This window comes from Haliaeetus albicilla, chromosome 13 (assembly GCF_947461875.1).
Source record: "Haliaeetus albicilla chromosome 13, bHalAlb1.1, whole genome shotgun sequence".
NCBI classification, from domain to species: domain Eukaryota; kingdom Metazoa; phylum Chordata; class Aves; order Accipitriformes; family Accipitridae; genus Haliaeetus; species Haliaeetus albicilla.
The window spans coordinates 31,622,358-31,650,184 of record NC_091495.1 but is presented as its reverse complement, the minus strand read 5'-3'; the positions used below and the strand labels follow the sequence as shown (position 1 = coordinate 31,650,184).

Here is a 27,827-nt window from a genome sequence, read left to right as displayed (position 1 = left end):
TTTAATCCCAAGGGCACATCTGCACACTTGTGAGAAGGCGTGTCTGGTCAGCTGTTGCTACAGTGATGGCACAAATAGACAACAACCAAGAAGAAAAGGACCTGTAGCTGCATGTATGCTTTGGTGAATTTGGGTATTTAGGGGGTTTTATTTGTTCCTGTATATGCTATGTTTGGAAGCCTTGATGTGCCTTTTCTCCCATTCTAATGAAATGTCTTATATTAGAAGAAAAAGAAGATACTGAATGTGTTAGATTTGCTGTGCAAATTGTGTATTTCCAAGTTTCTGCAGTGCAGAGCTGAACTGTTACGGCTTATTACAGTGGTTTGAATTTCTTGGAACTTTAAGGTGCTTAACATTATTCCTAACAAAATGCAGCTAAATAAAGTACTTGCTAAACGGGAAACAAGACAAAAAAAATCCTTCAAAGATGCGATGTGGCTGCCACTGGGAGAATGTCAGGTACTTGCTTCTTGTAGAAAATAGAACATTACTTAACTGATTTAAAATCCAGATAATTTTCCTTAGGAAAAAAATCAGCAGTAAACCGTTTAGGGGCTGGTGGATTTCTTTGTTTCTTGTGGATGGTAAAGATTCGTGCACAAACATCAGCGAAGGGCAGCTTTCTGAGCTGTTCCCTGCCAATTGCTGACAAAGGCAGTCCTAATGAATCATTCTGAATTGTGATCATGTGCTACCAGCCCACAGTGAGCTGCCAAAGAGGAAGTGCAGCTTGTTTTCTTTCATTTTCTTGATTCCTATGCTGTAGGAAGATGAAAGGAGAAGGAGGAGGAGGCAACAGCGGCAGCCAAACTTAATAAATAATTCTGACGATTCCTGATATCAAATGGAGGCCTCTGAGTGGGACCCACTGAAAAATGACACCCTTCCGCCGACCCTGACGCCAGCTGTCCCTCCGTATGTGAAGTTGGGCCTGACCATTGTATATACTGTTTTTTATTCACTGCTTTTTGTGTTCATCTATGTCCAGCTCTGGCTGGTCCTTCACTACAGGCACAAGAGGTTCAGTTACCAAACTGTCTTTCTGTTTCTGTGCTTGTTTTGGGCCTCTCTTAGGACTGTGCTCTTTTCATTTTACTTCAAAGACTTTGTCACAGCAAATTCTCTCAGCCCCTTCATCTTCTGGCTTCTCTATTGCTTCCCAGTCTGCCTCCAGTTTTTTACCCTGACCCTGATGAATCTTTACTTCACACAGGTAAGCAACAGATATTTGATTGATTAAATCTGACAATGGTACAGCATTATTTTGTAAGAATCATGAGAAAAAATGTAATTAACAAATGTACCTTGGCAATGCAAAAAGCAAATTTCAGTTATTTAGTTGCGAATTTTAACTTTTGATCTATATGCAAGTGATCAGTGTTACAATGAAACTGGAGCCTGAAGTGGTCATTTCAGGAATGGCAAATAATATATCTACTGTCTATTAAATGGGTGTCATTTAATTTAAAGGTTGGGGAAGAATGTATAGAAGAGCTTGGAAGCTGGACACCCAAAATGCCGTTCTATTATTATTCTTTATTATTGTTGTTGTTGTTGTTGTTATTAGACTTAATAAACCTCCTGGCTTAGCAGACTTGATCTCTGTGTGTGTGCAGTCAGAATTGTAATTTCTAATTTTGCTGGCAAATACCCCCCCCAGTTTTTCATAAGTTGGCTGACATGTTTCTGAGTGAGATTTCTATTCTGTGTATCACAATCAAAACTGTTGGTCGGGTCCTATGTGGACCCAATTCCTATAATCTGTATTAAAAATAGCAGTGACTCTGGACCTCACTAAGTGCTGTACAGAAATACATCCTCTATTTCAAGCACACTGTGATGTAAAGGTAAATTAGATGTACAGTGGGGTAAGGAAAATAGTATCTCCATTTCAGAAAGAGGTCTCAAGCATGTATCTGTGCTACAGACAGCTAAGAAGCCCGATGAGTTAGGCTGAACAGTGCTCCAGGTTGCTGCAGTTAGACTTGCTTGGAAGTATTTGTGGTGAGCTTGGGTATCTTGGCACTGGGCTGCAGGATGGGATATTGGCATGCTGAGGCAAAGAAAGGCTGCTGGGTTTGCCTAAGATCTCACAGGAAGCTTGCGGGAGGGCAGGGACTGGATTCTCTGTCTCCTCAATCCCACTGCCATGCCTGGAGCAGGAAGCCAAGCCTGCACTCAGATGACCTTTGTCGAAGTCTGCTTTCCCAGTGCAGGAGTGGTTGGCCAGGAGAGCACCAGCCAGGCCTGGAGCACCCCCAGCGGTGCTCAGGATGCTTTGGGTGTTGCTGTGTGCCCCACTTGGAACCAGCTTGGTGCCTGGTTCTGGGTGCTTCTGTAGTGGTTACAGGCCTGTGAATTCTGAACAGCCTGGCTGGAGAGATCAGGCTGCTTGTGAGAGCTGCCATCCCAGAGCTGAAAAAGCAGCAGTGGTAAGCATGACAGCTGTAAGAGGATCACTTGAGTTGTAGAGGGTATTAAATACTTAGAACCTCATACACAGTTTTGTGCTTAGGTTTACTTTTCTGGATTCAGTGTCTGAAACACCTGCTAACTCACCCCGCTCCACTCCCTGGGACTTGAGATATATTAAGGGATTACAGGAACCTTTCATCTACATGCTACTCAGATCCAGCTCAGGCATATGGTGACCTATGCTTTATCCCATAGCTATTGCGAGAGTCATTTGGTAATGGTGTGGTTCCCCAGGGGCAAACGTCCATCATTGCACAGTCCATGCCCATCACAGCAGCTGTGACTAAGTCATAGCCCTAGGTAAGATTCTTCCCTCAGACATACATGTAGGGCTGCCGTGGAAGTCTGGAGGCAGAATGCAGCATCCTGGCTCTTCGCCAAGAGAAGCTGAGGCTGGTATGAGCACAGAGGGGGCACAGCAGCCTGCACTCTGTGCATTAGAGTGCCAGCACTCGGGAGCTTAGTGTTGCGGGTAACTGATTCCTTTAATCTAAGGAAGATCTAGGAAGAGAGCATACAGAATGCACACATGTGTCCTTTTAACTTATTTTTGGCATTGCTCTCTGATATCATTCAGGAAATACAATTCAGTGGTTGGAAACAGAAAAAATGCCAAGGCTATTGGTTCTGCCTTTGAGACAATTTCTGCTCTGTCATCATGAGTCCTCATGATCTTCCTCTGAGCCCCTCTGTAAAGGATTGTAATAGTTACCTGTCTTGAAGGGTGTTGTGAGGCTTTTGAAACAATATTTGCAAGGGACTTTCAGAGTTTGTGATGTGTGTCATAATCTTTAAAGATTGTGGGCCACTGTAGACAGGCATGTTATTAGTATTGTTTGCTTTCGAGCTGGTTGCTCCCAGTGAAATCTCATGTCAAATTTATCTCCCCAGCCAAAACAAAGCCTTAAGAAATACAAGCACAGCCATTGTATGAATATAACGTAAGACACAGAATAAGTGCACATATTTTTAATTCACTGTTATTAATTCTTTACTTCTAACCATTAAAAGGTGGTTTGGCTTGAAATTCAGCATCTTCTTGAGACTGTATATTTAATGTGCATCTAACTTTCCACAGTAGGCAAGCAAGAACTAGTGTGAAAGGGGTGGGGAGAGAGAATTTTGTTTTCAGTAATGGCTTATAACTTCACAGACCTGTTCAGAAACAACTTGTAATCCTTTTTTCTCTAGAAGGCAGGCAAGAAGGGTCTGCAGTAGTGTCTCATTGCATGAAAACCATGCTATTTAACTGGTGCTTAGTTAGAGGGGGAAAAAGTGATCTATATTTAGTATAGGGACAGAGGACTGGAAGAGACCTTATGGGTGTCTGGAATTTGCAGGTGTTCATTATCTGCTGTACAGCACCCACCATTTCTAAATGTGGCACTGCTAGGAAAACTTTTAGACATAGATGTGAGAAGACAAAAAAACTAATTTGGCAAGTGCCTGAGGGCATTTTTCAGAATAATAAGCACCTTTGAACTTGACAGAAAGTTACCCACAATTATTTGCTTTTTAATAGGTATCCCAAAGCAATGGGGACGCAAATTTCTACTGTATTTTATGTGTAGCAAGACAAATAAGCCATGATGATGTCGGCACAGCAGAGGTTATTCCCAGACTTGAGCATCACCATCAGCAGATACAGCAGAAGGAGCTGTACTGTGTTGGGGCAGGTTGCTAAAGCAGGTGACCTGTGGGTGAAAGGGAAGTTAAAATCAGAATAGTTTTGACTCAGAAAAAGGGATATTTGGAATAAGAGTCAAGTTCAGGATCCTTTGCTACGGTCTTGATGCCCTACTTAGGGCAGAATAGAAAGGGTGCTGCAGATAAGGCTTATATAATATTAGCTCCTCTCAGAAATCCCATACTGGAGAAAATACATGTGATTTTTAATGAAAACACTTATTTATTAGAATTTATTAATCCTGTGTCTGTATTAATTCTCTTCTAAAGAAAAAAATGTGACCTACACTCTCAGGATAAGCCTCTGTCTACTTAGAAATCATGAAAATAAATCTCAAGTGAAGATGAGATCCAGTAGCACTTCTGTAAAACAGTAGTGCAACACTGGCAAATAACTGCATTGTACCAAGCCAGAGCAGATCCCTGATCCTCATCCATCAGATAGGGAGCTGAAGCGTGCATTTCCACCTACAAAGACCAAAAAGCCCACAGATACGTTTGCCTCACACCTGCAGCTCCCACGGGTTTATTTTGCTGCGTGATAAAGCAAAGACTGCAAATCAGCAAGTAACATATTTTCTACTTTAAATGGCTCCAGACAGTGAGGATCCCAGGACTTGGGCACTCTTTTATTTATGTCCTACCTAGCCAAATCTTCCCTGCCCCTGACAAGGGGAGACTGAGATGAGTTCTCAGGCTTTACAGTTAGTGCTGTGGGCAAAAGCATAAAGAGGCTCTGCAAAATAAGATAAGAAGTTGCCTTTTTTGGTGTGTGTGAGGGGTGGGCAGAGAAGGGCTTGCTTCACTTTGTCCTGTTTGCTCAGACTTCCCATTTCCCTGGGGAACAGGATAGAAATTAAGCAGGAGGCAGGCTAGGATGGAGGGTTACAGACTCAAAGAACAAGGTCAGGGCCAAAGACCGTGAGCCATAGGGGATGCTGGAAATCCCAGGCCTCCCCTGTGGCCAGGCACAGCAAACAATTTGGTGGGCTGTAGGTTTAATCATCAGGTTGGGAACTCCTGCAGGACCTAGGGAACGTGGTGCTGAGCTAAATAACTGTGAGGCTCTATGGGTGGAGAAGGGCTGGTAGATTTACCTCTCCTTCCTCCTCCCTAACCATCTTCCCTTTTCTCTGGCATCCAGATTGAGAAGTTTACCCTGCCTCCCAGGCAGGGCTGATAAAATCAGGGACTTTCAAATGAAGAGAAATTGTACAGAGTAAGACAGTTTAGAGGTGAGCTGGCCATGCTGGAAGTGCCTGGCAGGGCGGGGTAAAACCAGCACCAGGCTTTCAGAGAAGTTACATATATCTCAGTGGAACTGGGGTCTGTGTTAGCTCTGGGAGGAAAACGAAGAGAACTTCTCAGCCTCTAATTACTGGGGATAGCATTTCAAAAGTAATACCACCAGTGAGAGAACAGAGAGGGCTCTTTATTTAGGACAAATATTTATTTTTTAGTAGAAATGAATATACCTTGTATTATAAAGCTTATTATTAATTTAAAGTGTGCTTTAGATGTATGTAGAACTACACAGGACTAACTATGGATGGTAAAGCATCAGCAAATATGTTTTGCATAAATCATTGCTCTCAGTATTGGATCTATATGAGACAAATTGCAACTGCAGACTGGCTGGCTGTCAGCATCTGACATGAAGAATAGGGTCATTTAACTTAGAAAGTAATTTGACAAGAAAGGTACACATGCAAGTTTACTGTGGCTGCCAGCCCCGCAATGGTCCCTGTCCTTTAAAGACTATTTTTACCAATTTACACAAGTCTGAGTATGGTAGTGAGTCATGTTGGCCATGTCTGTAGGCCTTACAAACCATGTAGAGTTTAGAGAGTAGAGGGAAAACTTGCATATTTTGGGGGAATCTGATCCAGCTGAAAGTATGAACATGGGAGAAAGAGAGAAAGAGGAACGTGGACCTGGGACTGGAAGATACACAGAAGAGGAAGGGTATATGTGCTGATGGTGAGGGGCTCTGGGCCTGCATGAGGTTGTGGCATATTTTCAGGGTGCAAAGAGAAGTTTGCGTGGAGTGTGACAGAGGAAGAGAGGGGCTGTAGTGAAAGGAGCTGGGAAGGAAAAGTACATGCTCTGCTCCTTACAAAGATTTTGAAATGAGAACTGGTAAATAAAGCTGAACTTCATTCCTGTACAGAGGGCCAGCTTGAGACATATGCAAGCACTTAACACATACCTGAGGCTTTTTGGTAAGCTGGGCTGTGGCTCCTGTAAAAGTGAATTGATCAGGTAGTAGTAGAGGTACACTGGAGGTTTGTGCCATCCGTTACACATCAGTTCAGCTAAATCAGAGCATGGACTGAAAGTTGCTCCAGTGAGATTTTCTTTTTCTTTTGCTCTGGGAATATGTGACTTGGCTTTAACACCTGTTTCATTGATACTTGTAGGGTCAGAGTGGCTCCTGATTTAACTTCCATTAACTGTAGCTGGAATCCCCTTAAGCTACAGCAGCCTAACTCTGCCTTCTCTGCTGCCCAGCAGCCCTGCAGAGCTCTCTGCAGCCGAGCTCTGATGGATTCCCATGCCATCCTCACTGCTGCTCTGCTGGGCCCTGGTAAAGTGTCTTTAAGGCCAGCTGTTTACATCAATTCCTGCAACAGAAATTTTCCTTGGCTGTTTGTAGGGCTTTTTGGACTCCTTTTGTACTGCTTCAGTTTTATATGCCAGACATATACCTCAGGGGAGTGGAGGAGGGAGTGTGAGAATCTCATTTGAGGTTTCCAGTCCTTCAGCAAAAACAAGGAGTCAAAACAGGATATTTCTCATTTAAAGAACAAGCAAAAGGGGAAATACTTTTAAGAAGAAAAAGTAACCCTTTAGACATTAGAAAATTAGCAAGGAGTTTCACTGAGTTTTCTGTGTTGCTGTTCATCTTGGGGCTCTCTGAAAGGTCTTTTTTAAAAAGTCTGCCTTCTGCTTGCTGTTTAGTCTATTCTTAGGAATAGCCTGGTTTGCTCTGGTTTGCTGGAAGACTTGCTTAGATGACTCAGATATTGACTGGAAGCTTTCTCAACACTGTTGCGGGGAGGGGCCATTGAGCAACCAGTCTCTTCAGCTAAATGACTGTTAAAAGCAAAAGCTGCACCCACGCATGTAAGGTATATTGAGATCAGCTTCTGACATCCTTACTCCCACTGAACAGCCCTTTATTCTGTGACAATCACATTGCTTCCAGCAAGGCTACTCGTGAACTAAGGCCCCATTGGTGTTTAAGCAAAGATGGCAGAACTTGGCTGCCTGTATTTCTGTCTAGCAGTGAATTTGTAAGAGTGTCCATGCCTTGTAGTGTAGCTTTCATTCTATGTAGCATCCATTTTTTATGCAGTGTTCATTTTCTTTCTTAATGGCCATTTTGCTCTGATAAAATTCAGAAGCATTTATCGGCTGGGAGAGGCCCACCAAATGTGGAATCACAATAACAGCTGTTTTGGTGATCTCGCATCTGGATCCTGTTGGATCTGCAGCAGGAACGTCATGTTTGGTTTTAGCTAAGTTACCCATGGAGCTTTTGCTAGGTAGGGCAGCCTTGGACTGGTTTATGTGACAGGAGTGCTCTGTGACATTATAGTGGTGAGTGGATCCTTTCTGGGGAACCACAGGAGATGGTATTCAGGAACTTGTGAATTTTCTAGGTTTTGTGGACCTGGCACAACTCATTGCCCACTGCAAATTGCTTGTCTTTTGTAGTTCTTTGCACAGACTCTGAACGTTTCTGTTCAGTGCGACTGAAAGCTGTCAAAATTAACGGTACAATATGTGTGAGTAAGTGCTACTCAGAACAGGTGAGGATTGTGGAATGGCCCTAGAGACAAGTTTTACTTGTTTAGTTTCATTGAGGTCAGGAGTCTGTTCCTTCCCGCTGGCCCACAGTGTCTTTCAGAATAAGCAAAGTAAGCAACAAGTCTAGTGCAAAAAGTGTACAGGAGGTATTTTGAAGCCCATCTCTTCTCTAAAAACTGACAGCCCCTCTTTGTGCACCATGGAAACACAGAACATTCACAAGCATCTTGTACCTCTCTGTTCAGTAGCAAGTAAGTAAATTACCATAAAACTTCTTCCTGAACTCCTGTGAGAAGCCATGATCCAGGAATTTGCAGAATCTTTGGATGAATCACAAATATCTTGTGTAAGGGATACTGCCAGAGATGTTAACTATTTGAAAACAGTATCAATGGTTGCAGAATATTTTTAGAGGTTTTTTTCCCCAACATTTTCAATTTTGTTCTCAGCTATTATTTTTCTAGGGCCTGCTGAAAAGCTCAGTGTTCTCTGCTGGTTCAGCTAGTGCTAAGCAGGCTGATGCGTCACAAAAATAATTTCCATGTCAAGGCAGCTGTTTATGGTGAATAGGAGTTAAATGACAAGTTGTTCCAGGAGTGCTGGAACAAGTGAAGCCTGATTTTCTCCAGATCTATGTCTCATGCTTGACTTTGAGCTGTTTCCGTAACTGGGGCATTTCTTGTGATACTTTGCTATGCTGTCTCTCTCACACTGGGTGATGTGTAGGATTATTATGCAGGGAGGTCACATATCCTCACAGAGGTCACATATCAGATGCATTTATAGAGTTCCTTACTTCTGTTGGGTCACTAATTTTTAGGAGGGTGATAAAGGATCATGTCTTTGATGCTTCAATTATTTTTCCATCAGTCCTCTGATTGGGCTATTTTAGGATTAGTGTGGGGATGGATAAACAGGTTGACAGGCAGACATAGGCCTACACATACATAGTGCTCATGTAAGTCCTGTTTCCTTGGGAAAGCATGATAATCATAGCAAATATTATGCAAGCTATACTAAAGAGCATGCAAAACCAAGTAAAATGGATAAGGCTGGATAACTTGAGGAGAAAACAATTAGGAAACAACCCAGAATAAGTCATACAGCATGGGGTTTTTTTTGTAAAAATAGCAATCAGCATGCTTCTGTGTTGGTTTAAATGAACATTTGTAAACTGAGTGTGTTTGGAAACCATGTTAGATTATGAAAAAGCAGTAATGCTTCCCTGTAATTTTTTTAATAAATAAGATATAAAATATGCTAATGTATTTTTATATAATTTCTGATGGTGGTTAAACACCTGTGATTAATATTACCTAGCTACATTGCAGAAAACATGTCAGTATTTTGTCGTTTCCATTACAGCAAGGTAACTACTGGGCCTGAGCTATATCTCTGTAAAAATACGTATTGTTGTAGAGTGAACAGACAGTCAGCAGAAGCCAAATATTCCTCAGAGTAAAACTTTGAGTTTGGTTCTTGATGGCATCCTTTTGGCAGTGTAACATGGATACAAACATATATATCCAATCTGAGGCCAGGGTACTACGATGGGCTCTTCATGGGAAGAGAGCATCTGACCCAATATGGTGGTATGAGCTGGTCTATGTGAGAGACATGTACTGTTAGGTCATGTAAGAGCCTAATAATTACTTGCCTCTACGATTATACTGGCATTGGTCCTCTTGTGAACACTGGTATAAAGGACCTTATTCCTGAGCCAGAGTAAGCGAAAATAATGGTGTATACAATTTGTATAGAAGTACATCATGATCGCCTGCTGGGTGGTTTTAATACTTTGCTTAGAGCTTGCCTGCCATGGATAAGCAATAAATGCAAATCTGTTATGTAATGAAACCTATCATTACATTTCTTGTGACCTGTGAGACAGGATTCCTGCGGATCACAGTGCCTTTCTCTACTTACATGTATCCTATGTTTGATGCAATACTCTACTGTTTTGCAGGTGATTTTCAAAGCTAAGTCAAAGTATTCCCCAGAGCTACTGAAATACAGGTAAGAACTATGCAAATGTTTAATGTGGTAAAGAAGAGTTGTCATGCTCTTTGAGAAACACTACATCTTTTATAATTTGTGATGCTCATATCTCAGCTATTCATATTTATATACCAGTGTTTTATGATGATGGTTCTGAGGCCAGCTTCTTCCTATGACATTTAGAAGTCTGTGTCATTTCCCAACACAAGCACCATTTTTAGACATTCACATGTTTCAAAGGCAAATATTTCAAATACAAGCAGAAAACACTCACCCTGGTGATTTGTTTGCAAGTTCCGAACATTTGTATTGCTAGCTGAATTCAGATCCAGTGCTTTGATAGAGGTAGCAGAGTGATGTATTTATTTTGACAGGAATGAGTGGGACTGGGTATGTATTAATCAGTGAGGTCAGTGGTAATAAAAGCTCAAAAGTTTTGGGAAGATGAAAGAAGAGTTGTGAAGGGAAGGAGCTAGAGAGAATGGATTCAACTTGGTGATGTGTTTGGGAGCTCACCAATAACCTCCCATGACATGTTGAGGTTATGGTTGCTTTGCATTTAGGTGGAGAGATTTGTTTAGGATCTTGTTGAGCAGGAGGAATTGTCAGGAACTACTTGAAAGCTCCCCAAAGGGCAGTAATGTCCAGAAAGCTGAGGAAGAGCTCAATAAATTAATGTTTATTGTGGCAATGCCTAAAAGCCTCAGTTGGGCAATGTTGTTTAGATGGGGGGAGAGAGAGGTTGTCTCCATTCTAAAGAAAGAATTTACAGTCTGAATTCAGGATAGGAAAACAGAGTAATTTGAAACTGAAATCTGACCTGTGACTTGCTGACTGTTAGGAGAACATAGTACTGTATCAACAGGTCAAATATTAACATTCTCTTCGCTGGGTGAAAAACTGGCTGGCTGGATGAGCCCAGAGGGTTGTGGTGAATGGGGTGAAATCCAGTTGGTGGCGGGTCACAAGTGGTGTTCCCCAGGGCTCGGTGTTGGGCCCTGTTCTGTTTCATATCTCTATCAATGATTTGGATGAGGGGACTGAGTGCACCCTCAGCAAGTTTGCAGACAACACCAAGTTGGAGGCAGGGTCAATCTGCTTGAGGGTAGGGAGGCTCTACAAAGAGATCTGGGACAGGCTGGATCGATGGGCTGAGGCCAATTGTATGAAGTTCAACAAGCTCAAGTGCTGGGTCCTCCACTTCGGTCACAGCAACCCCATGCAGCGCTACAGGCTTGGGGAAGAGTGGCTGAAAAGCTGCCTGGCAGAAAAGGACCTGGGGATATTGGTCAATAGCTGGCTGAACATGAGCCGGCATTGTGCCCAGGTGGCCAAGAAGGCCAACGGCATCCTGGCCTGTATCAGAAATAGTGTGGCCAGCAGGAGCAGGGAGGTGATTGTTCCCCTGTACTTGGCACTGGTGAGGCCTCACCTCGAGTCCTGTGTTCAGTTTTGGGCCCCTCACTGCAGGAAAGACATTGAGATCCTGGAGCGTGTCCAGAGAAGGGCAACCAAGCTGGTGAGGGGCCTGGAGCACAAGTCTTATGAGGAGCAGCTGAGGGAGCTGGGGCTGTTTAGCCTGGAGAAAAGGAGGCTGAGGGGAGACCTTATAGCTCTCTACAACTACCTGAAGGGGGGTTGTAGTGAGGTGGGTGCTGGTCTCTTCTGTCAGGTGGCTGGAGATAGGACGAGAGGAAATGGCCTCAAGTTGTGACAAGGGAGATTTAGGTTAGATATTAGGAAAAATTTCTTTACTGAGAGGGTTGTCAGACATTGGAATAGGCTGCCCAGGGAAGTGGTTGAGTCACCATCCCTGGAGGTATTCAAAAAGCGGGTAGATGGGGTACTCCATAACATGGTTTAGTGGGCATGGCTGATGGTTGGACTCGATGATCTTGAAGGTCTTTTCCAACCTAAATGATTCTATGATTCTATGATTGTCCTTGCCCTGGAAAGTTTGTTATCCAGTTGGGTTTCGATACAGCTGGAGAGGCGATCATCTGGAGCAAGTGCTTCAGAAACCATGTTTGGTAGAATGGCAGTACAGTGAGAGCAGTCTTGGGGTGGACTGTGCTTGGGCTGATGAGGCTATGGGACACGCAGGGTGTGATGGCTGACTGAGGGATGTGGACTCCATGCTGAACCACAGCTGATGCAGAAATTGTCAGGATGGGAACAGAGAGGCTGCATCTATTTTGGTGGCCTCAGGAATGCTTTCAAGTTAGTGTGTCTGTGTGCATACCTTAGCCACATCCCAAACTACAAGGGGCAGGAGCTGGATGGTCCCTGGTAAACACCATGGCATACAAATACATTCGCCTCCCTTTGAACTCTGGTTTTTGTGGGAAGGAAATCCAGAAGTATGGGCTGGTAGACAAGCACAGCACACACCAGCCAGGTCCCCAGCCAGCCCCCAATGCAAGTGTGCCTGCCTCTGATAGTACACATAGGCAAGAGGAACAGAGGATGGCTTTGCACAAAGCCTGGGCTGCAGGTCAGGGTGGTAAAGGGCGGGTCTGCGGGTCTATGAACATGTTCCTGGCTGGCTTTAAAGGTGAGAGGTAGAAGCTTTGAACCTCATCTGTTACTGATGTTTGTGGCAAGGCTTTATTGCTGAAAACTGCTTGAAAATGTCTTTCTTCAAGCGAAGGGAGCTTGTGATATTTAGTCAATGGCTGTGGAGTGACTACATTAGCACCCTGCATGTAGCTCTTGGGGCGTTTCCGTTCCTAAACACTTTTGTATTGTCACTGGAATTACTCATGTACAGACTACCCTTCCCACAACAGCTCCATGTCCACCCTGACTCTTGCCTACTGCACTTCTAACACAGATCAGTCTTGGATCTGGTCTAGCCTTTTCTCTCTTATTCAGCCCTGTTGGTAAATTACTTCAGTAGTATTTTGTTTTAATATCTAGATCTCTTAGCACAAATGTGGTTAGCCTGTGTAAGAGCCATATAAATAAAGCTGACCTAATTTCCTATCTTATACAGGGCAATTGAAGTGGTGTAATATGTGCACACCCACAGCTGAGCTCCTGAATCTTAATTGTAATGGGCTACTCAAAGACATAGAATGACAGAATGGTTTGGGTTGGAAGGGACCTTTAAAGATCATCTAGTCCAACTCCTGTCCCATGGGCAAGGACGTCTTTCATTAGATCAGGTTGCTGAAATCCTGATGGAGAGATGGATGATGGATGGTAGAAAGATGGATGGCCTACAGACAGGGGCTGGAGTCTGCACTTAATGAATTTGATTTTTCTTCATTGCTGAATGTTCACTTTTTGATTCCCCCCCCCCATTTTCTTTAATATGTGTCAGACCTTACTGCCTGCTATTAGCATTTCTGCACTAGATAATGGCAACATAAACAGGGCAACAGAGAGGTAGGAGTGTGGTCTGTGTATTGGCACAGGTCTCAGAAATCAGAATCATTTCAGATATGGAAAAAATTGATAAAATCCTATCAGAGATCCAGAATCTTAAGCAAACTTTACTCAGCACAGCCTTCATGATGTTAGTCACTGTGGCAAAAGAGCTCAAGGCGAAGCCTGTGCCAGCCCAACTTCATATTTAAACAGTCCTTCTGCACGTCTCCCTGGGCTTGGGGATTTCTTACAGTCACTGGGTTTGGATGAGGCTTGCTGTGCTGTGTGTGCACGCCTTGTTACACACAAGCCTCAGACACTGTATGGTTTCTGAGGAAACCACGTACAAAATGCAGTAGTTTCAAACACATTTTCCTGTTAAACAAGGCAAAATTCACTGCATTCATCTGAAGTTTGATTTTAAGCTCAAAGAAAAACTTACGGGTGCATCCAGCCTGACACAGAAAGAACAGAACACCCTGGCACATGCCTTCACTGGCCAAGCCAGATTACACACAGCTCCTTTAAGGGACGAGACCCAAAGTGGGGATTAGGCACAATAGGCTTTTGAACAGTCGCTGGTGCAATCTGGAAGGACCTCTCCTGCCCTGCTTTTCTATTTTCTAAAAAACCCCATATGCTTATTCATGCCTAGTAGGTGCCCTTGTAGTTGAGATGTAAGGATACATTCTGCCTTTAAGTGAGTTAGGAATGCTTTCTGCAGCTGCAGAGACCCTAAAACTGCCCTGAGAGACACAGCCTGCATCTCCATCAGTGCTTATTCAGAAGTTCAGCAACAATGCTTCTATTGTCAAAACAGGCAGCCTTTTCCCCAGCCACATCATGTTAATAAGGGGGATGGAAGATCATTATGTGAAGAGCTGCACAACTGACTGGCCATGACAGCTCACCCTGGCACATACGGGAGTGTGTGGGCATGAGAGCATGACAGTGCTTTTTTTTTTTTTTGCTAAACTCCATCAAGGAGGAGCCTGGCCTTGGAAGCCTCTAAGCCTTGCTGGTTGCAAGCCAGCTTCAAGGGCATGCAGGCCATGCTGAAGCAGAAGGTCCCTCTGACTAAGAGGAGCAAAAAGAGAGCATGTACTTACTGTCCTGCAAGCAGGCAGCACGTAAGAGCATACCTTTCCGTGTAAGCCCGAACTCCACAAGAATATTTTACCTGCACTACAGTAGGGGAGCAGAGATGACACTATTAAATAGACTTTGGGAGGAGAAGGAAAGGAAGACATGTGACCACCACTTTTGAGATATTAGTAAAAGCTGTAAATGTACCACCACTACAACTGGGAACTGCATTCTCCAGAGGAAGCCATGTGAGAGAGGAGCTTCAGGACTGCAGTGCTTCTAGCATCAGGCTGTGAGGTTTAAAGGAACTACCTCTAGCTGCTTATCCTAAAAACAGAGCCCTGCCCTGGAGGGTTAAGAATGAGCACAGTCTTCCCCCTGAGAAGGAATTTCCATGACTGGCAAGGAAAAGACAGCATCCTCGCTCACTGCCAGATATAGCTGGAAAGAAGGGCATTGATTCACAAGCAGGGACTTTAAGGCTTTCAGTTCTCCCTGTTACACATTTAAAAGGTCTCAAAGGTATACCCCTTCCTTTCTTGCCCTCTGAAAAGAAGCCAGCTATGCTTCAGCTTTGTAGCTGTGTTGATGCTATCCCAAAAGGATATGAATGTGTGAAAGAAGATCACCATTGGGTAAAGTATTTTTAAACAATCAGAATTGGATTCCTCAGGGACAGTCTGGATGTTTGTTGTCAGCCAAATTCAAAGTTCCCAGCAAGCATGAAAAGCTTGGCCAAAACCTCTTGTTCAGTGACTGCAGATTATGACCCTTATCAGTAATTGCCTTGGTCAGCAATGATAATGAAGTAAGCAAACACCTGAAATGGAAAAATGACTTTTTTTTTTTTTTTTTTTTTTTTTTAAAAACCTTAAAAGCTCCACAGCTGTGTGTAGGAGTAAAGAGGAATTAGAAGCAGCTTTCCCTGAGTATGTGGTATACTCAGATTGCAGGTATGAGTGCTGGGTAGGTGGGAAAAAACACATGGAGAAAACTAGTCCAGCTCCTGGGCTTCTGTCTGTCACATTTGTGTTCCAGCTCTGCTTCTGTGGTTCTGCAAATGAACCTTTTGCCTGGCATAGGTGGCAAAACACCAACCCAGAATCAATATGCATATTTACATTTCTTGATGTTTCTTTCAAGAGGTTGCCCATGACCAAGTTATTTAGGAAAAGGGACAGAAAAAGATGCTGGGGAACCAGTAACTCAGAGATTTTTCCTACTGTTGGACACCCCCCTAATTTAATATGAAATCTGATGGCAAACAACAGCAGTCAGTGATGCTTCTCATGGCAGTGGTGGTGTAGTAAAACCAGGGTCAAAACCAGTCAATTCCAGGCAACTCAATCTTTTGTGCGGTTTCTCCTGTCAGTGAGTAGTCAGAGGGTTTGTGCTGTATGTGAAGTGCACACTCTAAGAAAGTACATGTGTATTCTAAGTAGTTTTTAAGAACTGTGCTGTTGTATTTCTGCTGCAAACAGTCTTCCATGTTTTGCTGCTTGATATTAGTTTCTTTACTTACAGCTTGTTGTGTAACTGTAAAAACAGGTTTGAAATGATCTGAGTTAATCTCTCCAGCAATCTGGAGCACTTTGATTTGGGCTCAGGCAGCTGGTCACTCTATCAGCTGTGGCAGCCCAACATGTGCAGCTTTCATTGCTCAGAGTGCAACTTCCATCTCATGACTGACACTTGCTGAACAATGTCGTTAAAACTGTTTTCTCCTCACTCTCCCAGGTTGCCCCTCTACCTGGCTTCTCTTTTCATAAGTCTCCTCTTCCTCTTGGTGAATTTAACATGTGCAGTATTGGTGAGGACACAGAATTCAGAAAGAAAAGTCATTGTCTCTATCCGGGTGGCAATTAATGACACGTTGTTTGTGCTGTGCGCTGTTTCACTCTCCATCTGCCTGTATAAGATTTCCAAGATGTCTTTAGCCAACATTTACTTGGAGTCCAAGGTAAGGTACATTTTCAGTTCTTTTCGAGTACCTTCTGAGAGACAAGGGCAGTGCGAGGCAAAGCCACAGTTCTTTAGATCCCCTGAGAGCTGGAGGCCTTGAACTTCACAGCTTGTGCTTGGTTGGCCATCCTGCTCAATATATGAATTAAATACTAAGTGCTAGCAAGGGTGCTTTTGGCTAACACCAGTGACCCCAAAATATGTATTTTTTGAGGCAGAGTTTACAGAACTTATTGGCTGGAGTTTCTCACAGCTGTTTTTCAAGTGAATACTGCTTTCTCCAGATCCCCATGTGAAGACCACCTCATTTCAGTACTGCTGCATAGAAGTGGTCTATACTTTGGGATCCTTCAGCTTGTCAAATTATTGACTGATTAAGTTAAATGTTTAAGGTAGCAGCATGCTGAAGATAAGCCAGGCAGAGGAATATGAATCTCCCTTTATACATTTGCATACTGTCCTATAGATAATGAGAATGTGTTTTAAAAGACTTAATGCATTATAAATTCAGCCAAGTGGGGAGAAGGGTTAAAAGTCTCTCATATTACTCTACAAAATGTTCTTTAAAGAAGTATTGTTAGGTTTACAGCTTTGGACACATTCAGTGGTCAAGGTGCTGGGTGGCATCACGTAAGCCTGCAGTGTTTATTATAAAATCAGTGAAGGTGTTTTGTATTTATAAATAATGAAACAAGGCTTTCAAAGGTCCTTGCATTTGCAGTAGATAGTTAAATCTTAAAGTAAATTATTAGTTTAACCAATAGCACATTACCACAACAAACCTTTAAAAAAATGTAAGTTTCAGCTACTATTTAGAAAATCTTATAATAAAATTCCTCTCTCTGTTTACTTAATCAGATGAAAGGAGTGCTTTTCCTGTTTAATCAAATCTGGCCATACTGCACAACAACGGAAAGTTCAGGGCTGCATAGAAGATTTAAAAACACAGCTTAGTTTGTTTTGTTTCTTTCAAGCCTGTCACTTGCTGACCAAAGGGCATGGGCAATGGATTATTTTTACTAGTAAGAAAAGTTTTTCTACTGCTGCAAATCACAGAAGCGTAAATCTCTGTAACAAAGCAGTGTTAACCTAAGGGAGGCTTTGGTAGATTACTTTGTTCCGTTTCCTCCTCCTATAGGAAACCTGATCTTCTTCACTTCAAGCTATTTCACAAAACCCAAACAAAGTCTAACATTATTGCAGACAGGAAGGGACAGGACACTCAGCTGATGAAAGTTTGAATGTGGAAATGAGAATTAAAGAGTGCTTTGCTCCTTTCTGCTGACCTGAAATGGGAGTTCCTCTGGGGGCTTTCAGTAGGATTTGACTGCACATACATAGGGATACAGATGGCTGGAGCTGGCAGTGAAAAAACATCCTGGTTTAATCTGCTACTGTTGTGTTGAAAAAGCTAGCTAAAGAAGAAAAACCCACTCTCTATAGTGATGTGATAGAAGTAACGTTGGAGATAATGCGTGCTCTGCGGTGCATGTAGATAGGCATCGGTACTGGCAGCCTTTTATTTGCATCTCCCATCTGCTGGCATGTACCTTCTGTGAAGGAAGCACACACCAGTGAAAGTGCGCATGTGAAAAGACATTCACCTCCGTGACCTGGCGTGGAGGACCGGCCTGCTTCTCTGCACCAAGGCTACGGCAGCACCAAGGCGGTGCGCAGCCCTGCCCGTAGGTGCTGACTTGGGCCACTTCTGTGCTGGCCAGAAGCATCAGGCAGTGGGACATGCTACAAGCTTGGGGCTCCCCCTCTTTTCCGTAGGGCCTGTGACTGGAAAAGCATTCTTCTGGCTTTACTTTTACTGCTGTGCTCTCCCTTCACCAAGCCACTAAGTATACTTGACTGGCAGCAAAACCAGGACACTTTTACCCCCTTTTTTTGTATTGGGATTGACGTTTGTTAAATCTCTAGCATATTTAACTATCAACTATTAAAGAATGACAGCTATGCGGGGAGACCTATATAGGGAAATACCGACCCCATTCTGCTCTTCACTTCTGCTATCCCCAGTCTAAATGCTACTGAGCTGGGATATGGTGTGTGCGAGTCAGCAGCTTCCTCTGCTCTCTCCCCCTTGGTTTCCATGACAGCATCGCTGACTTGCTAGTACCGAAGGAGAACAGAGAAGAGCCTAGCAACATTTCCTCTCTGTGGCATTTCCTGCTTGCTGGTCTCTCCACAGCTTTCACCACTGCCTACTCTGTATCTGGCTTCAATTCCTGTATAGCAGCAGGTTCTTGGCTTGCTCCTGACATGGCTGCAGGTTATGGCCTGGTGAATGGTGCCTAGTTCCAGCGTGTTGTAAGCAGGAATTCAGTCAGAGAGGTTAACTGTACTGGGGATTTTGTAATACTCCTGAGCCTGACCATTCCCTGAATCAATATTATTTTGCTGGGAAAACAGGCAAGCTAGTTTTCTGCAAGCTTTTGTGACTACTCCCTGAGCTCCTCTTTCCTGACACTCACCAGGGAGTGCAGACCGAGGAGCTGGGTTAACAGAGCCACAGGGTCAATAGCCACCAGCGTGGGTGAGCAGGAGAGGGGCCCTGGTAGTCTCCTGAAGGCCAGGGGTTCAGGACATGGTGACTTGGTGACTTTCCCTGATACTTCACTAGCTATTCTGTTATGCCTGTGCTCTACCTGCCACAGGGCTTCGGACCTCTGCTCCTTGGCTGCAACCCTGGAAGCAGAGTGTGTGAGTGGAGGGAACAGGGTGCAGACCTTCCTGTCTCCTGCGTTGGTATGAAAGGTCCTCTGAGGGGAGGACCAACTTCCCTTCTGGCCTCCTTCTCTCTTGCGTAGATGAGAGGAGCCCATCCTCGTGGCTTGGGTCTCTGCCAGGACAGGCAGAGGGCAGAGCTAGTGAAGCAAATGACTGCAAGGTATCTCGCTCTTCTAAAAGCACACAGAGCTTTAACCCATCTTTCCTCCTTCAGCTGTGCAAAGCACCGTTCCAGAGCCAAGTGCACGGAATTTGCTTTGAACTTCCTTCAAAGGCAGTCCTGCTTTTGTACATCTGCCTGCCTCTGTGATCAGACTCACACTGATCCCTGTAGCCATGGCTCCCGGATTCCTTCCTTTCTTGCAGCTACAGCTCCTGTGCTGGTGTCTCAGCTGCCTACAGTGACCCTCCCCGCCTGATACAGTGCTCAGGCGTCCCACTTATTCCTCATGCTGGATTAGGCTCTTTTCCCTGCTCTGTCTTTTTTTTCCTCTCTAGGGCTTAGGAACTGTTGTGATTTCACACATTCCTCCCCTTGTGCCCAAACTCCCACCAACAGACTGCCCTGCCACGGTCACTCTGCCCGTAAGCCATGCTTCCACTTTGTCTTCTCTGTGTTGACATTAGGTAAGGCAGGATGTTCTGTTCCTGTCTGTGCTGTGTTTAACTGCTGACTGTTATGATCTTCTCTGTACTTAGGAAATAGGTGCAGAGCAAGCAGTTGTAAAAAGATGCAAGGTTGCATCATGCTAGCTAGCCAGCATCTGATGCAGGATGCTCTGTAGCTAATGCACAGCTGAAGGCTGAATTCTCTTGCTCCATCTGATACCAAATGTAGTTCTAATGTGTTTTCATTGCTCTGAAAATAGCACTTGTACAATAAGTTGTAGGAATTAGTCACAGCCCATCTTGGTAAGGGCTGGAACTGCTACCATTGCCTGGAAACCAGTGTACTGATAAAATACAGGAATAGACGTAGTGTAGGATATACTGATCAAAGAAGGAAAGAGAAAAAGTCAGTCACATTAGACGGAGTAGCATGACAACCCTCAAAGTCCATGCAAAGCAATGTTCTTCTCAGCTTCCCTTATGAATAATAACCTGTGCTTAAATCTCTTCCAGGGCTCATCTGTCTGTCAGGTGACAAGTATAGGAGTGACTGTTATACTACTTTATACCTCACGAGCCTGTTACAACTTGTTCATCTTATCGTTTTCCCAAACCAAGAAAGTAAATTCCTTTGATTATGATTGGTACAACGTATCAGATCAGGCAAGTATGAAAATATTTGCTAATGAGAAACACCTGTTCTGTATGTGATGGCTGATTTCCTAAATGCTATGATAAGAGGAATTAATATATTAAAATCCCGTTATTTTTTTCTTTTATTCAATGCACTAAGATTGTTTTGCTCCAGGAATACAAATTTCTGGTAATTTCAGCATAAGGAACAGCTAAAAGAAAGAAGTAACCACTAGCCAAATAATAATTAATAATAATAATAATAATATCAATCTTTTATTTACCTTGATTTTATTGTTAAAAAAAAAAGCACCTTTTATGAAAAAAGACGGGTGTTTTGACCATTAGAAAGAATGTATTGTACTTGGAGAACCAGAAAACCAGTATTTGATTCCACTGAAATGCAGTTATTTACCTTAATTCTGTCATTAGTGTGATAACTTCTGTAGTTTGAGCATAAAACTAAGATTCTTCCCAACCTTTAATTCCAAGGGACAATTCCGATTGAAAAGTAACAATGATAAAAACACTAAAGAAAATAGCAGGGGATTCTTCATTGAATTTTATGAAATTTGAGCATCCAGCTCCTTTCTCTGCTTTGAAGCATGTAGTTAGGTCCCACTAGTTTTCCAGTTCTCTCAAGGCTAGGCAAAATGGCAGGCCTGGGTCTGGACCATGAGTATATTTTGTTTGGCCTCAAAATCCCAGACACTTGATGTCTCCCCACCCCCTCAGCAAGCACCTACGGACCAAAAGCAATGTTCCCAGCCACGCAAGGGCTTTGTATTGCCGGGGTGGCCAAGCAAACCTGGAGCCATTAACAATTTTCTGTTGAGCAGTAGATAAAACTGTAAATAAGAAGCAGGTAAACAGTAGGGTAGGATTACCCAGAGGACCTCATTATGAGTTAGTAGTGTAGGGTCTGTCAAGGGACCACTAATCAACCCTGCTGTGGTGCAGAGAAGAAGAGTGCAGCTAGGTGTTGCTGCTCCATGTAATTAGAACATACAGGTTTAGGCAGAAGGGCACTAGTTTGTGACTCATCTCCCGAATCAAACATTTTCCCTCTTGTTGTTGGGGCCTGGAGTGTTGCTGCTGCTCCTGCTGACCCCTTGCAGGGGGCACTTCTTGTGCTGACTCCTACAGTCTGCAGTAACAGGGGCTGGAACTTTAGGGCCAGAATATTGGGTCCCGTTTTCCCCTGTGGAGGCAGAGGTTGTTCACAGGGAAGCTCACTGGAATGCTTTAGGCCTGAGGTCTCTATGACTGATTTTTGAACATCTGATCTGACTTGTGACATTGGGGTTGCCTGGATTTTCGGGTAAATGATTTGAGCCGTATGTAAACGGCCTGGAACTGAGGAGCAGGGAATCAATTTGGTACCAGAATCAAAAGTCACTTTTAAAAATACAGCCCAATGTTTGTACTGTGGTACTGCCTCAGGTCACTTGTCAGAAACATTACCCTTTTCTCTTCCGTACAAAACACGTGAAAGGACAGGATTTGCCCTCTGTGACTGTGGTGAATGGTGGAGGGGAAATCTAGAGAGAAGTTCAAAGCTAATGCTAGAGTAACAGCATGGTTATTCAAGCTAACAATGTGCACTAATTTGAAGGGATCCAAGCCTTAATTTTTAAAAGCAAGATTGCCAGCAATGCTGTTGGAAGACCGGGGCATTGGTTGTTCCTCTACATGTTACTCCCAGCTGGAAAAGGACTGGAAAACTAATTTCTCATTATCTGGATTTGATCACTTGATCAAATGGTTGCTTGCCAGGATCTTAGACTAGGAAGACCCTTGCATTAAACTTTGCTTTTGCTGGAGGAAAGATAGCAGGAGGAGGAGGAGGGAGGAGGAAAGGTAGAAAGAAAGGGAAGTCATCTACCCAGTGAGATAGCCTATTGATTTTTTTTTTACTATGCCTTTAATCATTAGCCAGGTTAATCTGGCCTTACTGAATGGAATTCCTGGCCGTGTTGTCAAGCATTTCAGCCACTTAAATATAGGTCTTCATAAGAAGACACATTGCCTCCTGCACCTGCCATCTTTATTTTTAAACACTTTTCTCTTTGACTTTTCAACAGGCAGATCTGAAATGTCAGCTGGGAGATGCAGGTTACATAGTGTTTGGAGTGATCCTTTTCATCTGGGAGCTCTTGCCTACTTCCTTGGTGGTGTATTTCTTCCGTGTCCGAAACCCTACAAAAGATCTAGTAAGTGGAATTTGTTAGTGGTTTTGTTAGTGTAATGTCCAGGCAGGTCTGGAGGGCTCAGCTTCTGAAGGAGCTTTTGCTTCTTTACATTTTGACTTCTCTTTTTCAGTATGTCCTTGGCAGAATAAAAGCAACCCAAACTTCCTACTTTTTATATTAATTCCTTGTGAAAGAAACGCATCATGTTTACCCAGAAGGAAGACAAGGTGTTTCTCAGGCAGTTTACCTTAAAAATCAGGAACCTTCTTAAATTTAAGGACATCTTCCCTTTGAGTTAATACAGTACTTTACTGGAGTCAATGGAAAATGAGTTTGCTATCCAAACTTGGGATCTTTCATCACATAGCAGTGAAAATGGTTGTGTGCTAACAGTTCAATGGCATGTATGAAATAACAGAGTGAATTCTTTCAGCTCTGTACCCATTGAATTGTTTCCATGTCAAAGATCAATAACCACAATAAGCACTTGCTGACATTTTTATTTGCTATTTCAGCAGAGCAGAGATTCAGGTGTGAGTTGTAAGGATAATTCCCCATAAGCATCCTTAATATCTAGGTAGTTAATAGATGGACAAACATCTTTTTATAGCTGTAGGCAACATCTCCAGGTTAGCAGAGGATGTGCTGGTTGACAGGCACATGGGGAATGTGAGCCCTGCACTGGGATTACCGAAGTAATGTCTCTGTTTCTGTAGGCCAAACCAAACCAAAGCTAATATTCCCCAAGAAGGATGTGAATGGTAAATTCACAAGTAAGAGAAGCAATTAATAGAATCACTTTTTAGAGAAGGCAATTGTTTTTATTCTAACATGCAGATTTCAGAGACAATGATAAAGCCAAGCTGAACAAGGAAGTAATACCTGACATCACACTAAGAAACCCCAGGAACCACAGTGTCCATCACAAAAAAAATCTCAGCCCCACTCCTGCTTAGGAGTTAGCCAGGATAACTGCAAAGAGAAGAAATGTTTTAAAGTACAGTCCAGTGGTGCTGCCCTTCTAAAAAGTGACCACAGAGAGATGTCATTTTATCTGAAGTGAGTTTACTAAGGCTAGACCTGGTGGTCACGTTTGGATAGTGTGGGAGAGATTCACAAAAGAACGAAAATAAGGGATGTGGTCTAATCTCTCCTTTCAAAAAGCTGATCACATGAAGACTTGGAATCCTATTCAAACAAGAGCTCAAATAGAGTCAAACAGGCAGTATTCTCTCACAAGTCACAGAGCACTTCAGTAACACATATAAGATTATATTTTTGCATTGTTATTTGCAGAAAGCCTTAAATCTCTGACTTCATAAAGAAGTGGCTCTCAGAAGAGCCAATCAGTGATATCACTTCTTTTATGAGTACCTTTTTTAGGGTAGACATTATCTGTCATAGTGGATAGGTCATGTATGGATTTTTTCTACAGAAGACAAATATTTATGCTAAACAATATCATGGTAAGAGGAAAACTGGAAACAACATTGTTAGAAAAAAGATGAAGAGGCTGTAGCGAGGCAAAACTGAACTTCAGTGCAAGTATGCCACAAGAGGGAGACCAAGGGCCACAGGACTTTAATGTGTTCAGTAGGCTGCCAGAGCAGTTAAGTATCAAATGGTCCAGTGATTGAAAATACTCGGCCAGAAAGCATGGGATTAGAATTAAAACAAACCCTCTTTTAGTTAAAAAACCTTAACAACTCTGACTTAGTAAAAATAAAAAATGTTCTTTATTTTTAATAAGGAACAATCCCAAGAAATAGCTGTTCTTTGGTTGTACCTTTCATTCAGGACTTCGGAAGCAAAGTTTGAGTAGAGGCAGCCTGTGTTCAGCACTGTTGAAACGTAAAGCTCCACTTCACAGACGATTATAGCCTGGAAGGAGCTGTCTGTCTGCTTTGGGGCTGACACAGTGTAACTGCATGCAGTGGGTGCTCCTTTGCCTGGCCATATCTTCAGCCAGACAAATGTTGGAAATGGGAAGATGACAGAGGTGGACCTATTTTTAGTTCATCTTTGTCAAAGTTATTTAACATCTAAAACATAGGGGGAGATTAAACTGCTCTCCTGCTTAAGGCCAAGGAGAAGATGGCATCCTGGCTTATCCACAGGTGCAGGGAACCCCGTTCCCTGGGGATGGAACCAGTGGATCAGTGGAAGAGGCTCAGCTGGGTCCTAGATGTCCCTCTGCACTGTTTCCAGAATCAAACTGAGCTTTTGAATCTTCTATGTTTTCTGTTTCGATTTGTAGAGAAATAAAAGCAAAATGCTTTGTAAATAAAGGAGTTACATGAACACCCCTTTCCCTCTTTTATCAAAGGACCTTTCCTTGGGATTTGACCTTCACAGCACTGTAGGGTAGATACTGAAATTGCTCAGAGAGGTCCTAAGGGGCTTTTCAGCTGTGGTTTCATTAAGAAGGGTGCCAAGGTTGATCAGCATGATCTGTTCCTGAGGCAAGGGAGGTAACGCACCAGACAGGAGGGTTACAAATGTGGGAAGTAAAACCAAATCTCTTTAGGTGTTTCATGTCCTTCAGCTCCTCAGCCGCTTCCCTACTGCTCACTTCAAGTCAGCTGGCTAAAGGTGTAAAGTGTCCAGGATGGACAGGAATTCATCAGACAGGTTACATGCATGCTGGAGGGTGGTTTCAGAAATGGGTCATGTCTGTTAGCTAGAAGGAAGGAAAAGGAAAAGCCGTTGAGATCACTAGACTATGACTATGCTGGTAGAGAAAAACAGAAAAATGCAAAAAGATATCTATTGTCTACAGCAAATGTAAAATTGCCTATTTTATTTTGGAAGGTAGGAGGTAAGTCTGCAGTGACTCCTTCTAGAAGTCAGGCACCAAGCAGTTTATCTATCTGTCGCAAGCACTGACTGAGGTTTCCTTTCCCTCAGGCCAATGCAGGAATGGTCCCCAGCCACGGCTTCAGTCCCAGATCTTACTTCTTTGACAACCCTCGCAGATATGACAGTGATGATGACCTAGCATGGAATATTGCACCCCAGGGGGCACAGGGCAGGTAAGATACAAGAAGGAACTGCTTGCTTCCCCTAAAAGAAACTGGAGGAGGAAGAACTCTCATACACTGCGGAAGAGTAATGTAAATTGTATAGCTCCAATTGTTGCATAAATTCCAGGGGGTGAGGGGAAGCAAAGGGGGAAGCTGAAGTGGAAAGGCAGCGCTGTGTGACTGTAGGGATCCGAGAGCCCCACAGAGACTACAAAGACACAAGAATGAAAACGGTTATATAATTTCAGAATTGTAACAGTATGCCACACTTTGAAAAACTCAGGTCAGACCTTTGGGTCGCATGTTTCACCCTCTGTTTCTTCCAAGAGTGGCCTAAGAAGTGCCATTTACTAGTTTTTAAGTGTGTGAGCAAGGCAACCTAGAAAACCAGCTGTCTCCCTGCCTTCAGGGAGAGCAGGGAGAAGCTCGACAGAGCAGGGAGCAGCTTGCGATGGTGGTAGTGAAAAGCCTCTCAACTTCGATTGCCCTGTAACATGGCTAAATGTCTTGGGGTTTACCTGAAACGAAGGGGGCTTTTGCTTTCCCACTTGCTGAAAGCTTATGCAAATCCACCCAACTGCTGAAATCCCACACAACCCAGAACTGGGACAAAAAGCCTGTTTTCTATGTGTAACTGCGAGCTTTAGGTAGGGATTCCCTTCCAGGAAGGAGCAGTTCACAGCAAGGATGATAGCACCCAATTCAGAGAAGGAAAGACACAGCCAGGACACTATCCTGCCCTGAAAGGAGGCTCAGTCTCGTCTTACTCCTTTGCTGTTCCTGTATCTACACTAGGCTAGTAGTAGATAAGTGTAATCACTCATCTTAAAATGAAGACTAACTTGCTAACAGTTGCTAACATACCTAGCTCTAGCTCGTCAGTCATTTAGCTAAGATTGTGTAGTCACTGTCTCTGAGCCCAAACCACCTTTCAGTAAAGTTGGACATTTGCTCTTCACAAGTTATCAGTCATCCTCCCCCTGCGTTAGTTTCTTCACATAGTAACTGAACCCATTGCAGATGCTGGAGGTGGTGCACACCAGGCTGTTATCCAGCCTACAGCTAGAGGCACCCTCCCCTCCGTGCAGGGACATGAGGGAACCAGCTGCACCGGTAATTCAGGCACGCTTCCCAGTGGAAGCCAAACCAGCCACGCATGTTGTCTCACACTGCTCGTGGGAGAAAAGCCACTGTGCCGGAGCTGCTAACCAAGTACCTGTCCCTTGTACATGGACACAGGAGGTTTAGGTCTGTCCCTGAGAGGCCCTTGCAGTGACAGGACTTGGCAGGGATTAGAAGCACCGCTTACAGGATTTTCAAACGCCTTCTGGAATAGTGAATCAGAAAGGGGAGGGTCTCTGGTGAACTAGAAGAATCAGGAAACAGATAATGAGTTGAGAACACTTGGGCCAAAATAACTAAGAGATCAGAAAAATAGTAGCTGCTTGAACTCCTGGTTGGGGTTTTATTTTATTTTTGCGCTTCAGGGTGAGAACTACCTCTCTGCGATCGTATTTTGCCCACATTCACCAACCAGCTGTCTACAGAACGAACCTGCCAGTCACTGACGCTTCTGTTTTCTTTTTAAGTTTCTCTCCAGACTACTACGACTGGGGCCATCAGAACAACAGCTTCATGGCTTACATAGGATCCCTCCAACAGGATCCAGCGCTGGACACAGACCGGCCAAGCCCTATATAACTTCAGTCAACTACAGCGTTCTAGGACATTCCACTATTAAAACAAATGTTCTGAAAAACAGCGCTTAGCAATTTTTCTTCACCTTTTGGTTTTTAGAAGTGTTCCTATGCACAGATAAATGAAGAACTTGGCTTTGCCACAAGCTTTTCATAGTTCAAGGAGAAGTATAAGCTAATGATTTAAACTTTGAAGAATTCTAATTAATACCTTGTTCTAAGCCATGGTCTTTTTGGCTTTGAATAGAGTTGTTAGAAGGTATAATTTAATCATTTTATGCTCATTTTAAAAGAGCAAACTTCATGAAGTGAAATGGCATAATTATTTTCTAAGTATTTTTATTTTTACACTGTGTATTACGTTAGAAACACGATTATGATGAATATACTGTAAACACACGAACGGGTTGTTCCAATGCATGACAGTAGCGATTCTTACATGCACATAAAAGCCTGTAAGGGAAAAATTTCAACCCGATTAAATACTGTCAAGTTATTGCTGTATTCTCGGCGCACAATTTACTCTTTGGATGATCACAGCT

At 43.3% G+C, this 27,827-nt stretch overlaps 1 protein-coding gene across 2 annotated transcripts; it reads left to right on the top strand.

Annotated features, from left to right (window-relative positions):
• The first annotated feature begins 704 nt into the window (after positions 1 to 704).
• On the top strand, positions 705 to 27,789 carry GPR137B (G protein-coupled receptor 137B). Of its 2 annotated transcripts, XM_069800696.1 has the most exons (8): positions 706 to 918; positions 1,078 to 1,216; positions 9,944 to 9,993; positions 16,171 to 16,393; positions 20,254 to 20,407; positions 22,462 to 22,586; positions 25,473 to 25,597; positions 27,178 to 27,789. In XM_069800696.1, the coding sequence occupies exons 1-8, from the start codon at positions 848 to 850 to the stop codon at positions 27,287 to 27,289; spliced, it is 999 nt and encodes a 332-aa protein (XP_069656797.1). In that variant the 5' UTR covers positions 706 to 847; the 3' UTR covers positions 27,290 to 27,789. The 2 variants fall into 2 exon arrangements, with proteins under 2 accessions (XP_069656796.1, XP_069656797.1); XM_069800695.1 differs by having other exon boundaries at positions 705 to 1,216.
• Positions 27,790 to 27,827: the final 38 nt, after the last annotated feature.